The 15,228-nt window shown below is 43.3% G+C and overlaps 2 protein-coding genes across 3 annotated transcripts in view; one reads left to right on the forward strand and one right to left on the reverse strand.

Moving 5' to 3' along the window:
* DNAH3 (dynein axonemal heavy chain 3) overlaps positions 1-8,644 on the reverse strand; it is a 196,863-nt gene extending 188,219 nt beyond the window's left edge. The window contains exons 1-2 of one of the 2 annotated variants that reach the window (XM_029220957.1): positions 8,494-8,644; positions 3,935-3,984 (exon numbers count right to left, since the gene is read on the reverse strand). In XM_029220957.1, the coding sequence (XP_029076790.1) occupies positions 3,935-3,973 (39 nt within the window). In that variant the 5' untranslated portion in view covers positions 3,974-3,984; positions 8,494-8,644. Of the gene's footprint in view, positions 1-3,934; positions 4,025-8,493 lie in introns of those variants that run through there. The other variant, XM_029220958.1, reaches the window with a different exon arrangement.
* A 1,211-nt stretch (positions 8,645-9,855) lies between these two features.
* The window catches only part of ANKS4B (ankyrin repeat and sterile alpha motif domain containing 4B), a 62,102-nt gene continuing 56,729 nt past the window's right edge, over positions 9,856-15,228 (forward strand). Inside the window, exons 1-2 of the mRNA XM_029222181.1 lie at positions 9,856-9,874; positions 11,400-11,591. Coding sequence (XP_029078014.1) covers positions 11,496-11,591 — 96 coding nt within the window. The 5' untranslated portion in view covers positions 9,856-9,874; positions 11,400-11,495. The remainder of the gene's footprint in view (positions 9,875-11,399; positions 11,592-15,228) is intronic.

Genomic DNA, 15,228 nt, shown 5'->3' on the forward strand with positions numbered 1-15,228 from the left:
CTCTAGCATCTCCTCCTTGGCTACACTTCAGTGAGCAAATTCAGATTTTTTTTTTTTTCCCCTGGGAAGAGCCCAAATCTGAGGGCACCTCCAGGTACCCTACCCTGGGTTGTAATTAAAGGGGTTGACTTAAAAAAATTGACTCTTGCATTTCACATTGGCAAAATTCCAAATAGAAATTTGCTTATGCAGTGACATAAGTAACTGTGCTTCTGTGGAAAGAAAAAGTATCATTTAAAGAGTGTGGGCATGTAGGTCCACCATGCCATTCAGTGAGTGTATACTTGAGAGTGAGCCTCAGACAGAGGTGAACCTGTGGCCCCCACTGCCACTCTCAGTTCCCGGTGCCTTTTCACCTCAGAGCTGAAGGTGATTTCAGTGTTGAGCAATGCTGTGTTTCTGTCCTACACCCAGCCACTCTGAGCAAGACAACTACTTCATCCGGGGCTGTGATGGAGGAAAACTTCTGGGCTGGACTTACTGAGAGGTGTTGCTGTACAGCACTTTAAAGATGGTTTAATGGATCTGCAAGTATAACTTTGGCTCTTTGTGATTTTTCACCTGAGGCAATGACTGTGTAAGATGAGACATTATTGGACAGATTTGATTTATTTGGGTTAGCAAATTAAGTCATGCAGGGTAACTGAAGGTAGAGACGTAGGGGGTATATGAATCAGGTATTAGCCATCCCATGCCCCAACCAATCCCTCACTGATGACTCAACCTCATAAAATAATAACATTAACAACAATTACATCTGCCATCATTCTAAATATGATGCACCAGGCACTTATGAGATTTTTTATACCCATGTTCTAGCTGAAACCAAGGCTCACAGAGGATAGGTAACACATACTAGCCACACAGAGGTGCTTTTATTTATTTAAAGGTTTTTTTAAAGATTTTTTTTTGATGTGGACCATTTTTAAACTCTTTACTGAATTTGTTACAATACTGCTTCCGTTTTATGTTTTGGTTTTTTGGCCATGAGGCACGTGGGATCTTAGCTCCCCGACTAGGGATTGAACCTGCACCCCCTGCATTGGAAGGCGAAGTCTTAACCACTGGACCGCCAGGGAAGTCCCCAGAGGTGCTTTTAAATACACATCACTCAGCATCCCAACACACTGGAAATGGCAAGTATCACTTACACGGCAAATTACTTTGGGAATGTGTTGATCCTAAAATTAAACAAAAACATGCAAACTCAAACAAAATGCATACTGAGCCTGGGAGTTTTAAAAACATAATAGGTTCACTGATCTAATGGCCTAATTCAGTGGTTTTCAAAAATTTCAGACCCACTAACAGAACTTTATTAAACATGGGGATGCTCAGGCTCCACCTTAAACAAGATGACCCTGTTGTTTTCAGCTTAGCACTGTGCCTGTCTCTCTGCTCTTGACCTCAATTTCAAGGATCTAAGAATCGATGAATCATCTCCAAGAGCCTTCTCTTTCACTACCAAAATTAATATCAGATCTGCACTGATGAGGTGAACAAAATGAAAAAACTCAGCATCAAAGGAAAGGAACCTGGCCATCCAAAATGGGTACGATACCATCCAAGGCAGATTTTGGCAGCAGTATTTTCAGGGAAATGAAGTCATTCATGGTTTCCTTCAGGGTCCCAGATGTGACTGGGACATATACTGACATATACTGATTGATAAGTTAGGGCTGTCTGCATTTTGTCTTTGCAAGCAAGAAGGTTTTGAGGTCAGTGGAAATCTTTCCCTTGGCCTAGCTCTTAAATCTGTTTCAAATAAAAATATTCATTAAAAGAACAACAAGCAAACACCACAAATTTCAGACATCTTGAGTAAGTTACAGTTGAGGAGACTCTTTTGCAGTTGAGGAGAATATTAACATTATTCTGGAGGTGGCTTAGCATTCATGCTTCTGCTTATGGTTGGGGTAAACCTGATTTCAGCCCTGACATATACTGGGAAGTTACTCTTCCCAGCAAAACAGGCAGAATAGAGCCCTAGTGGACATAACTGGCTCTACTCCAATTTCTGTCCATGCTGTGTAGTTTTCAGCCTGTGTCCAGGGTAGAGCATGTGATACAGGTCTGGTCAGTCAGAATACTCTCTCCTCCTAGACACTGTGATTGGTTCAGGGATAGGTGTGTAACCCAAGCTGGGCTAATCACAATCATTCCTGACACTTTTGATAGTGCCATTGAGAAAGAGGTACTCTCAACAGCCATCTTTGCCTTATGTGAAAAAAGTCTTCCTTAGATTAAAGCCAACATAAAAGAAAGCAAAGCACCAGAAGGACAAAGACAGACTCCCAATGACATCAACTGGACCCCAGGATCCAACTTGGACTTCCCAATTACTTGAGCCCATAGATTCCTTTTTGGGTTTGAGCCAGACTGAATCATATGTAAGTCCCTCCATACTGAGAGATGGTTATCCAAGAGATAGACACAGAGGCAGCTGAGTCATCGTATAAAGAGAAAAGCCATTCTTGGGATAATAAAGAAAGAAAACAACATTTTGCAAGAAAGCAAACTAGGCACTTTCCTGGTGGCACAGTGGTTAAGAATCCGCCTGCCAATGCAGGGGACACAGGTCCGAGCCCTGGTTCAGGAAGATCCCACATGCTGCGGAGCAACTCAGCCCGTGTGCTGCAACTACTGAGCCTGCGCTCTAGAGCCTGCAAGCCACAACTACTGAAGGCCGTATGCCTAGAGCTCATGCTCTGCAACAAGAGAAGCCACCACAATGAGAACCACACGCACCTAAACGAAGAGTAGTCCCCGCTCACTGCAATTAGACAAAGCCCGCACGCAGCAACGGAGACCCAACGCAGCCAAAAATTAATAAATAAAATAAAATAAATTTATATTAAAAAAAGAAAGCAAACTAACATTGAGCATTTTGCAGAGCACAATGGAGAGAAGCAGAACTGCTGAAGAACAAATTAAACTTTAAGCTAGTTCATGGGCACAGACTAAGATTTATACACACAGAGTCATTAAACCATGATAGCAGAAAACAGCTCAGTTCATGGGACAGGGACACATGGGACACATACAAGATTAGCAGATCTAGAAATCAATTCATAAAACAAAGAGAGTTTTCTTGAACACACCTGGTTAAGAATCCTCTATGGCACCTTCAAGGTGAAAGAGATGGAGATTTTTGTAAGAACTACCTGGCTACCCAAAACGGTTTGTTAAAAATACTAATGCGTAAATGTTCTCTCTGGTAAATTGCAGAGCATTTCCATTTCAGGGGGTGGGCTCAGTTAATTATCAACAAATCCACTTTAATTCTACAAAGTTTTGGTTTAAAATGCTCCTCTGGAGTGTAAAATGCTCCATACACTTCAATGTATGGCAACTTAGTGGATCTTGGCTTCTCCACCAAGGTTCTGGCACCTAGATTGGGTAGAACTGTTACTTTCAGGTGCTTATTTCTGACTACATGTGATGTTTGCAAGTCCTTCACGGAAGCAGTTTCCAAATGCTCACTTAAGGACCTGCAACAGCAGAGTCACTAGAGTCTTAGCTAAAAATACCGACTGCAGGGCTCCACTCCAGACCTTTGAGATCAGAATCTTTGGGAGTGAGGCCAAGTCTCTATATTTTCAAGATACTCCCCAGTATATTCTTATATATGTACCTCCAGTGCTGGGAACTGCTGGATGGAACATATGGTCTAATGGCCTTGAAAAGGAAGGGAAAGAAAGGTGTCTATTCCTGAAATTTTCTCAGCAAAACTTGAAGATGTCCAAAAGACTAATTCAGAACAAAGCATAATTCAAGGACATTATTTGATTAACATATATGCCTGGTCAAGGAGATCTAACATGGCAATTGGTTTATGATTGAAACATCCCCTTTCCACCCACTTCCAATTTCCCTACATGTTGAAAATACTACAGGTATGAAAAAAGAAATACACCTTAAAATTCATACCTACCTTCTGAGATGAGCAATCCATGTCACTCATGTTCTCCATTCTAACTGGACCTATAAAAGTATTAAAAAAAAGGAACAAAGAGCTCTCAGTTTCTTCCTCTCCTATCAGTGGCTCTGAAATTCCTTATAGCATAATGGGGATGACACAGATTCTTCCTCTCCTATCAGTGGCTCTGAAATTCCTTATAGCATAATGGGGATGACACATCTGGAACTTTCCAGATGTTCTGAAAGCTCTGTTCACAGGGCTGCCTCTCCAAGGTCATGGACTTCAGCCCCCTGAGGAGTTTCCAGGTAGAAGAGGAGAGAAAGGGAAGCTAGAGAATGAAGGAACAGCCTTGGGGCTCTGCTGGGCTCTGTGCTGCAGCTTTCATGTGATGGCCGCTCTTCCCTTCCCCTGAGCAGCACCTCCCTTGGAACTTTTCCAGGAATACACCGACTTCACTGTAGAGAAAAAACTGAAGCAGAGTTACATACTAACACAGAGAAGAGGGAGGAAGCACCCCACCAAACATTCCCCCTGGCAGCCTGAACTCTTCCTCTCCTCCTCTCGGGTTATTTTTAACACTGGAGGAGCTTGTACCCAGGTCCTGGGGCCAGTCACAAGGCTTCAGTGTCTGTTGCTAGGGAAGGAGGGGCCTCTGTTGTGCCCAGATACAAGACTGGTCTTGACTCAGCTTTGTGTCCAGGTCTCTCCCTTTGCTGTAGGCCAGTTGTCCAGCAGGAAGTTTCGGTGACAGGAGAGAAGGTGGAAAAGTGTTTAGCAATGATCCAGGAGGTGAATGGCAACAAGAGGTTGTGCCTTTGGAGGCGCCTAAATGCACACAGAGTGGTGGTTAAATTCTTGGGCCCTAGAGTCAGACAGGTCTGGGTTCAGATCCTGTCCTTCACATTTAATTAGCTATGTGGCTTGAGCAAATTGCTTAATCTCTCCAAGTGTCCTTTACAATGTAAAATGCCAACAATGTGACAACCTACCTCATAGGTGGGCTTGAGAGTTAATGAGATAATACCTGTAAAGCAACCTGCACATAGTAGAAGGATGACCAACTTGTCCCAGTTCCCTGGGAGTTTCTGGGTTTTAATACTGCAAGTCCTACACCCTGAGAACTCCCTCAGTCCTGGGCAAACTGAGACAGCTTGGTCACTCAACACAGTAGGCACTCTACAAGTGTGGCTAACATCATTCTCATGATAAACACAGGAACACATGCACACGTACGCTCACACACACAAGATACAATTAGCTGCTGCCCAGACATTCAAAGCACACGTTAAGTGGTCACTTTCAAAATTTTCTCAAAATCAAGTTAGACTTATTGAGCTCTTTTTGGGAGACAGGCTTCTATATATATATGTATGTTTTGTCATTCAATTTTTCCCCAAACTCCATGATGTTGCCAATTTATGATTGACGAAATCAAAACTGAGAAAGAAACACAATTTTCCTAAACTGCCAGGACTTCTAAGTAGTGCTGATACAATGTGGACCCTGTCCTTATGACTCCAGAGTCCAGTGTTCTTTCCATAAAGTAACTGCCCATAAAACAAACATTTCTGAGATCTTACGATGAGCATTCCATAGTACCAAGTACTTCCATTTCTCCTTTTTCTTACTTTTCCCTCAAAGTTTGGCTTTCCATACCTTCAAAATAACCTTGAGGCTCCTCATTCCTTACATTTGCACTCTCTACCATAAAGTATATATACAGTTTCAAATAGTGTTTGGAATAAATGAGCCAGTGACAGGGTTTGAGACTTTAGATGGAAATGGGGTTACTACCAAGCCTCCTATAATAGGATATGAAATCCCATGTCCCACAAAAAACCCAGCAACTGTAACCTAACAAAGTAAAGAACTCTGGAAGGGGCCTGGTAGGGTGCCCATGAGCCCTGTGACCTTGTGGGTGAGTAGGAGACACACCTCCCTTTAAAATTTTGTGTGCTTTAAGTCTACCTGTGTCCAAAAACATCAAAGCAATAATTACAGCTTTCATTTATTGATGTATATTAGCTGTTGGCACTGTGGTAAGCACTTAATGAGCATCATCTTCCCAAATCTTCTCAACAATGGAGAAGATGAATACAACTATCCCAAGTTTTATGACTGAGGAAACTGAGAAACAGGGAGGTTAAGTAATTTGCCCATAGTCACTCAGCTAGGTCAGTGGCAAAGTTAGAACTTCACCTGATTATGGAATCTGCTCCATGGCTTTAACCAAAAGCCTACATGTAGTCTGAAGAGAGATAGAAAATAAAAAAAATATCTGCCAAAGAGAATGAAACTTCCATCATCTCCCCTCTGCCCCAGGCCACCTCACTGGCACCAGAATTGCTTGCTGACTTAATCTTCTGTTCAGCAATTTCCAAGTGAGGATGCAGTCCTCAAATCCCTTAATCAACTTCAAGTACATAGGGTTGCCAGATGAAACACAGGATGCCCAGACATACTCATACTAAAAAGTTATCTGTTGCTCACCTGAAATTCAAATTGAACTGGTTGTCCTGTATTTTTATTTGTTAAATCTGGCAATATGGGGAGAAGAGGTCAGCTAGCCTCTAGGTTATCCCCATCTTTGTGGTGTTAACAGCTTAGAGTCTCAATCTGTTGCTGGAAATTTTCACACATTTGTAATTCAGAGCCCAGTGTTTCTGGCAGGTCTTTTCTGAGGCTTGAAACAGTTGCTTATCCAGGGACTTAATTTACTGACCCATCCAATGGTCAGCAAGAGCCAAGTCCTTGTGCTACTGAGAGATGCTAAGATTCCCACCGTTGGGTAATATATAGTGTGGTAGATAGAGAAGGCAGCCAACACACAAGGAAACCCAAAATCTGGCTGGCCCTACAAAAATGCAAGTGAAAGGAACTAGAAGATTCACAGAGGTTCCCCTAGATGGCACCCTTGAACAAAATTTCCAGTGAAGGCCTCAATTCAGCTTCCCAAAGCAACACCCACCAGGGAAGGAGGGTTGCAGTTTTGTCCTAAAGAAAAAAACCCTCCAAACCCAAACAATAACCAACCCTTTCCTGGATGGGGCACCCATCACACTGCAGCTGAACAAAAGGCATGAAAACGGACAGGACTGCCTGAAACGTAAAAATTTAGGGATACTTTTCCATCCAGGTCCTCCTATCTTCACCATTAGCTCCCCCCTTCTTGGCTCTTGTGGAGTTAGAGCAGGATCCCTTAGCTTATTATTATTATCCCCAAGCTTATTTCTCTATCCACCAGCCTGATTATTTCTAGAAATATTAGTTGGTAGAATAGATCATTGGTGGGTGGGCAAAATCAGTGAAAGAAGTCAAAATAAAACTGTATCGCATATTTGAAAGTTGCTAAGAGAGCAAATCTTAAATGTTCTTGTCACAAGAAAAAAAATTCTGTCACTGTGTATGGTGACAGATGTTAACTAGGCTTATTGTGGTGATTATTTTGCAATATACACAAACATCAAATCATTACGTTGTACAGCTGAAGCTAATATAATGTTATATGTTAACTATACCGCAATATAAAAATAAACAAAAAAGGGCTTCCCTGGTGGCACAGTGGTTGAGAGTCCACCTGCCAATGCAGGGGACACGGGTTCGTGCCCCGGTCCGGGAAGATCCCACATGACGCGGAGCGGCTGGGCCCGTGAGCCATGGCCGCTGAGCCTGCACATCCAGAGCCTGTGCTCCGCAACAGGAGAGGCCACAACAGTGAGAGGCCCGCGTACCACAAAAAAAAAATTAAAAATAAAGATAAACAAAAAAGAAAAATAAACCAAGTAACCATGATAAGACACAGAAAAAGAAAAGCACAATACGTTAAATATTTTTGAGCTCCTCCTATGTTCCCGATAGGCGCTAAGTTCTTTACAGCCATTATTGCACCAGTCCTCACTACAACCCTGTGATTGCTTTGATCTTTCCTAAAGAGTTATTTTTCAGGTGCCTACGGACACAAGTCACAGAGGAGAGACAGATCAGCAAAGGTCCCTGGATGGAAAGGGCATGAGAACTGTGCAGTAGCAGGCCAATTCTCAAGTCTATCCCTCTCCATTTTACAGATGAAGCTGAAGCTCAGCGAGGTTAACTCATCCACACAGTAAGACTCTGCCCTGGGATCAGAGTCCAGGACTGTTGGACCTCGGTTCATGGTCTTTACGAGTATGTTCTATGGCAGTTGTTCTCAACCTAGACAACTGTGCCCCCCAGGGGACATCTGCCAATGTTTGGGGGTCTGCAGGGAAGGAAAGTACTACTGGCATCTAGCGGTTGGAAGCCAGGGTTGCTGCTAAACATCCTACAATACACAGGACAGCCCACTCAACACAGAATTTTCCTGACCAAAATGTCAATAGCGCTCGCTGCCCCTTGAGAAACCCTGCTGTATGGGCTGAATTTCAGGCCAAGGAACATATGTTCTGGCTCTGACTTGAAACTGAAGGATTTGGGATTAGACTTTTTCATTTATAAAATGGAGATACTAATCGAACCGATCTTTAGGGATCTCACTGGCTCATGATATTTGCGTTTGAGAAGTAATGGTTAAAACCTTCCGGTCAAGGTCGTACCTCATCACTTGTCTGTCCTGAGCTCCAGAGATGCTTCCAGAAGAGCTGGTTCAGGGTATTTAGGCAGGGGAAGCCCTGAGACCCTGGGAAAACCCGTTCTCAGCTGCCAGTCCACCTGTCTCAGAGATGGCCTGGGCGCCCTCACTCCAAGCCAAGAGTGTAGGAAGGGCAACTCTCTCTGAGCCTCAGTTTCCTCACGTGCTCCTCACTCGTGGCTTGTCCGGGAGGCTCCAAAAAACTGAGGGAGACAGCGTCCTTTGCAAGAGCTGCAGGCGGGGAGATCCAAGCGGAGGGGAGGGGAGGGGAGAGGAGGGACGACGCGGGGCCGCGCGGCGGAGGAAGACTGCTGGCGGGGGTGGAGTGAGAAGGCGGGCTCCCGCTTCAGAGCCGCCGCTTGGGCGTGTCTCCTCTAGCTGCCCGCACACGCAGCTCGGCCTGCAGCGCGGCCGCCGGGACCAGGTGAGAGCTGGCAGCTTGGGCGCAGGGGACCCGGCTGGCTAGACAGCCCCCTCGCCGGGCGGGACAAATTTTGGAGGAGGGCGGGGGGGGGGTTCGGTTGAGAGGATAGTCGGAGTCCCACGCCCGAAGCCTTCAGCACGACGTTTGGTAATAAGGGGAGTCCCATCCCTCCGAGCCCCTGCGAGACCCCCATACACACACATATACACCCCTACACCTACTACTACATTTGGTAAAAGGGTTGCCATCCCCATCCCACCCCGGACCCTTCCCCTTCTTGGGAAACTTGGTTGGGAAGACTCCGAACTCCCTCTTTAGGATTAATGAAAATGGGTGCCCTCCTCCCTCCCGGGTTCCCGGGTTCCCCTCCCCCCTCACTGCAGAGAGGGGAACTCCAAGTACCACAGGTGGGATTCTCCTCCCCAAATTAATGACGGTGTATTCGACTCCCCGCCCCCAAGCTCCCATTTCTCAGCCTCGGTGCCCCCTCGGGCGCAGAGCCCCCTCTGTACCTGCATCACCCCCCTTTTCCCCTCTCCTTGGATCCCAAGAAACTGGCCGCCTGTCCCCTCTCGCGTTTAGGAAGGCTGCGAGACTGGAAACAGGTGGGGAGGGGGAGGTCTGATAGGCCCGAGGCGCCCGGCGGTTCCCGGCCTCAAGCCGGAGATGCGACCCCTGCCCCGCCCGGCTGGAATGCTCAGGGTTTCCGTTTGCCCCGGGAGGGGCGGTAGTGGAAGAGCGGGTGGCTTTTGGAGGGGTGGGGCGTGAAAGGGGAAGGGCGGGTTGGCTCGTGTTCTCCTGGCTCAGCCCGGAAGGCGCGGAGAAGGCAGAAGGCGGGAAACTGTGCGCTGCGTCGGGTTAAGGGGTTGCCGTCTTCCTTCCTCCCGAGACCTCTCAGTGCCTGGGGAGGCCCCTCCGAGGAGTGAGTGACTAGGGGGTCTGGGGATTGGTGGCCCGGTGGTTGCGTTCCACGGATGTGGCCGCTGGCATTTTACCCACGCTGGCCCCTATTGGACTCCCCAAACCGGTCCGGGTGGCGCTTGGGTTTCCAAGGCCCTGGGAGACCAGTAGGGGAGCTGGGCTTGTTTCTGACCCTTGCAGATTGGAGATTAGGGGAATTGAGTGCTGGGAACATCGCAAATTCAAATCTGTGCCAGCTGTAGCTTCAGAGACAGTATGGGAATGGGAGTTTAGTCCTGCCCTGTTCAGGGGATTCCTGTTTCACAAAAGGGATTGTAGCAGAGAATCTCTAGCTGGGGAGATTAAAATGTGCTTTAATTTGGTGCTAGACCCTATAGATATTAGGAGACACCTCTTCCCATCTCACATAATTAGCATGGGGGACGTTCAGTATGGTAAATAAATGTGAGCATCTCTCAGTTAGTTTTGTCCACTGTGACAGAATCTTTTAGGCGTTTGTGCTATAGGTCAGGAGATCAGTTGTAAGGGAGAAATGGAAAAGATATCTGTGTCCAGCCCTACAGTGTTATTCTGGGAAATATAAAATAACAATATATTAGTTTATATGAAAATTAAAAAGGGTTTAAAAGATAGATATCTAACTTAACAAAAAGCTTTTATTAAAAATAAATAATTATGTGAGATTGGGACAGTCCTGGAAATTCCAGCCTGTTGAGTCACAGGGTATAATTGTGGCAAAGTCTGCCCCTCAGGTGCCTCTCTTGTTACGGAGCTGAGACTTACAAGTAAATAGAGAATAATTTATGGCACAATGTAATTGGGAGCCAACCTGTTTAGTGTATTGGCCACTGTCACTTGTTTGAAAAAGTTTTTCTGGCCAAAAAAAAAAGGCAATAGGACTTGAAATAGTGTATTCAGCTTTCTTACTTTCTTCCACATTCTTTTCACAATTTTGTCAGGCTAAAAAAATAAACATAAGCTCTCAGAGACAATACCATTAACATTTTCTTATATGTCCATCTAGATCTTTTATTTTACTATGGATATATACATAAAATACATAAATACATATATGTATTTTATATTATGGATATATGCATAAAATATGTAACAATATATAGTATTCTATAATTTTTTCACATCATAGATATATTTTTATTTCACTAAATAAATATCAACATCATTTTAATGGCTATACAGTACTCCATTCTATGAATTTATCATTATTTAACCTATTTCCTATTAGTAGACAGCTTCTTTCCACTGTTTTACTATTTATTATGTATTAGAAACAGGGGTACACTGCACATCCTTTTGGCATGTTTTGATATAACTGATTATTTCCTTCAAGTTCCTGGAAAGTAAATTGTTGGATCAAGGTGTGTGCAATTTGAAATTTGGATAGATATTGCCAAGTTACCCTCCATCTGCATGCCCACCATCAGTGTGTGAGGATCGTAGAATCTCTTGTTGGGTCAGTTGGGTGAAGACCACTAATGGTTTAAGATACTTTTCATTTCCTCCAGCAAGAGACAAGGTGACATGAGAGATTTGACTGTGCCCTGCACTGAAGAGCTTACTGGTAGAATTAATCCCTAAAGAGACCTGAAGTGGGTTTCAGGATGGTGAAAGAAGAGCCCCCAAGTACTTCAAAGGACTTTCAGGAGCTGCAGAGGAGGGTGTCTTTGCTGATAGCGTCTGTCCAGAGTAACTCAAAGGTCAGTTTCCAATCAGAGCATATAATGGAAGATCCCAAAATAATACTAGCTTAAACACCATAGAAAGTTATTTCTCTCAAGTAGAAGAAACTTGGAGGTAGGTCAGGAATCTTTCTAACTCACCACCTTGTCATGTCTGAGTTGTGACCTTCAAACTCACTGTCCAAGATGACTGCTAGAGTATCAGCCATTGTATCCATATTCTAGGCAATAAGATGTGGGGAGAGAAAGACTTGCATACCACCTCCAATTTAAGGAGACTTCCTGGAAGTCATACACACACAAAGCTTCCAGTTGCATCTCATAGACCAAAATTTAGTCTTATGATCACCCCTTGTAGCAAATGCAATTCTTTAGCTGGAAATAGAGGCAACTCTTAGTCTGTGCCACAGATACCATCCTTTTTTTTGTTTTGCTGTTAATTTTGACCTGTTACCCTGAAAATGAGAGGCTAATGTCTACTTTGAGCCCAGTGTTCCACTAGAAATTCAGTGTTCAATAGAAATACGACATAAGCCACATACGTAATTTAAAATTATCTAGTAGCCGCATTTAAAAAGTAAAAAAAAGCAGGTGAAATTAATTTTAATAGGGTATTTTATTGAACCTATCTAAAATATATTTCAACGTGTAATCATTATTAAAAATATTAATGAAAAAAGTTATTGAGATGTTTTACATTCTTTTTTGTACTAAGTCTTTGAAATCCAGTCTGTATTTTACACTTAACAGCACATTTCCATTTGAACTAGCCATTTTACAAGCGCTCAATAGCCATTCAATGGCAATGGGACTTGAGATAGTATATTCTGCTTTCTTGAACTTTTAACTTTATTGCTTCTATGTGCCTTTCAGCATTTTTTCAGGGAAAAAATAATAGCTCTCAGAGATAATATTATTAGCATTTTGTTGTATGTTCTTCTAGACTTTTTTTCTATGCAATATACCCATAAAATACATATGTATATGTAAGAAAGTGAACTGGTTGGTGATCTGTTTTTTTGTATTGGACACCACTAGTATCTATTTGAGGAGCCAGACCTTTGCAGTCTAGAGCAATATACTCTATAGAGATCTTTTCTGAACTCATCCCCAAATGCCTCTGGCACTCTTTGTGGATTTAGCAAGATATTTTTAGGTTGGACAAGCAGCTTTCTAGCCAGCAGGCTGAGACTCTTGTTACTAAAAGTTAGCTCCATGAGAAAGGTCCTCATACTCATCTACATGTTCAGTTGATTCTCATTATATAATTTGTGCTAGTTCTGTTCTGTTGAATCACCTGAATTAGCACATACTGAACAATTGCTCAAATGGGAAGTACAGGATTAGGTTCTGGCAAGCTTCTGGTGGCAACATTTTCATCAGCCAATCAAACCATCACCTGTTTTGTGTGTCTTTTTGTTTAAAGGCACCTTTATTCTGTAGATATTATTGATTCATTAACACTGAACTCCAGGCCAACAGCCTGTACTATACAGGCAGCTATAACTCTTGCCTGAACGAAGTTTATCTAATACACGTACGGTATTTTCTCTATAAGGCACGTCATAGCCTTCTTATACTTAGGAACACTAGACAGTACTGCTACACACTTTAAACGTCAAAATCACCAACAGAAGACATAAAAATGCAGAAAAAGGTGGCACGAAATAAACCATGAAAAGGACAGTTGTATAAAGAGCTAAAACAAGAAGGCAGAGTGTTGCCTAGTTTGGCCTCAGCTGGGAACATGTGCGTCAGGTGGCTCACGTTTTTCACTGCCGTGTGCACGTCCATGAAAGCAACTCAAAGTGTTGATTCTGGGGTTACAGATCAATTTTAGTGGGTAGGCAAATTCACAGATATGGAATCTGCAAATAATAGGGATTGTACATTAATTAACCTTGGTTGAGCACTTATTATATGCAAAGCACTGTGCTACGCACTTGGCGTATCTTAACTTAGTTAATATTCGTGTCTACCTCCTAAGGTAGGCATTTCAAAGCATGTGAACTCTGACTTCTTGACATTTCTTCATTTTTTCACCTTAGCTCCTCAGCCATGGTCATTGGAATAGATTTGGACTAGATAACTTCCAGGGCAGTTGACTCCCAGGATGATGGGACAGATCATCAGTTGGCTAAGCCCTGATGTTCTTCAGATAGTCCTGAGGTAGTTTCTTTAAAATTTTTAAATTATATTAATTGAATTAATTATATTAATTGTGTTTACTGAATAGAGTAATATTGGCAGTAAAGGAAAGGAAATCACCTGTAAACCCATCACTAACAAATCCAGTGGTGGTGTTATCATTACTGTTGTTGTTGTTATTATTATTAGGACCCTTTAGTATGTAATTTTTAGATCTAGTGGTTTTAATTGTGGCAGATGTAGTTCTATATTTTTATTTTTGCTTGATATTGTATATTGGTGTTTTTCCATATTAAAGCATAGGTCTTCTGAACAATTGTTTTCTTGGTGGTAGAACCTTCCCTCAGATTGACACACCATAATTTACATAGTCATCCCCTTGCTTCTATGATATTTAGATGATTTCTTTCCCCCAAGTAATTTATAATCTTTTCTCAGAGTTAATAAACCCTTTGAGTTCCAGATAAGAATAGATGGCTTCCAGATGGAGTGTTTGTGAAACAACTCTGTCATCTCTTCTAGGAAACCTCTGGAATGTCAAGTCTTAATTGTCTTACTTTTAGACTGACAGAGTCAGAAACCTGTCCCAAATAGGTTAAACAAGCAAACAAACAGTGAGACCTCCCAGGGCTTTTGGGAAATGTAAGGCTATCATAGAAGCCAAGGCAGGAAGTAAACAGGGCGGAGCCTCAGGAGGGGTTAGAACCAGAGTCTGGCAGGTCACTGGGGTCAGAGATAACTCTCAGTGCCCTCTCTTGAGACATACTATTCCTCATCGTAACTCTTCCTTGTGTATCAGCTTCATTCTCCTCTCTTTGCAGCCTGGCTTCCTTTGCTCTTCCATTCACATGGGCAGACATGATCGCCCAGGATGGTACCTTCAACTCCTCATGTCTCCTCCAGCTCCCAGCTGGAATCCTCTATGGGACCTGGTCTTGGGAGTGCTTGATTCCTAGGAGCAAGAATCTGCTTAACCAAGTCACCTATGGCCAGGGAGGTGGCAGTTGGGCTGGGGCTTTCCATTTCAGTGGTATAAACATGGCTTCAGGGGCCCACCCCTGCTGTGAGAGGGGGCAGTTTTCACAGAGGAGGGAAGAGAGATGGAGCATGGGCTGGGCAGATGCCCTCCCAATGGTATCTCCTTGTAGGACAAATAGTTTTGTTCTCATGCTGGCCCTTTCCTTCCACAAAGGATGTTTATTTATTTATTTATTTATTTATTTATTTATTTATTTATTATTTTTTTGGGACAAAGGGTGTTTTTGAATTACCTCCTTGGCACCTGTATTCTAATCCTGAATCACAAGGACCAAAATCTGGGAGAAATTGTCACACAGCACCTTGGACTTGTCATTACCAGTGGTTTTAAATAATGCTGACCCCTCTGCCCTCCACCCCTCTGGTAGCAAAGACAGTGGATACTGATTATCTTTTGCATTCTAACACCGGGGAATTGGCCTCTCTTCTGAATAGTTCCAGATGGAGCCTTCATGTCCTTAAACACTGG

The sequence above is a fragment of the Monodon monoceros genome, unplaced genomic scaffold, assembly GCF_005190385.1.
Source record: "Monodon monoceros isolate NGI ecotype Baffin Bay Population unplaced genomic scaffold, NGI_Narwhal_1 Super_Scaffold_13, whole genome shotgun sequence".
Lineage (NCBI taxonomy): Eukaryota > Metazoa > Chordata > Mammalia > Artiodactyla > Monodontidae > Monodon > Monodon monoceros.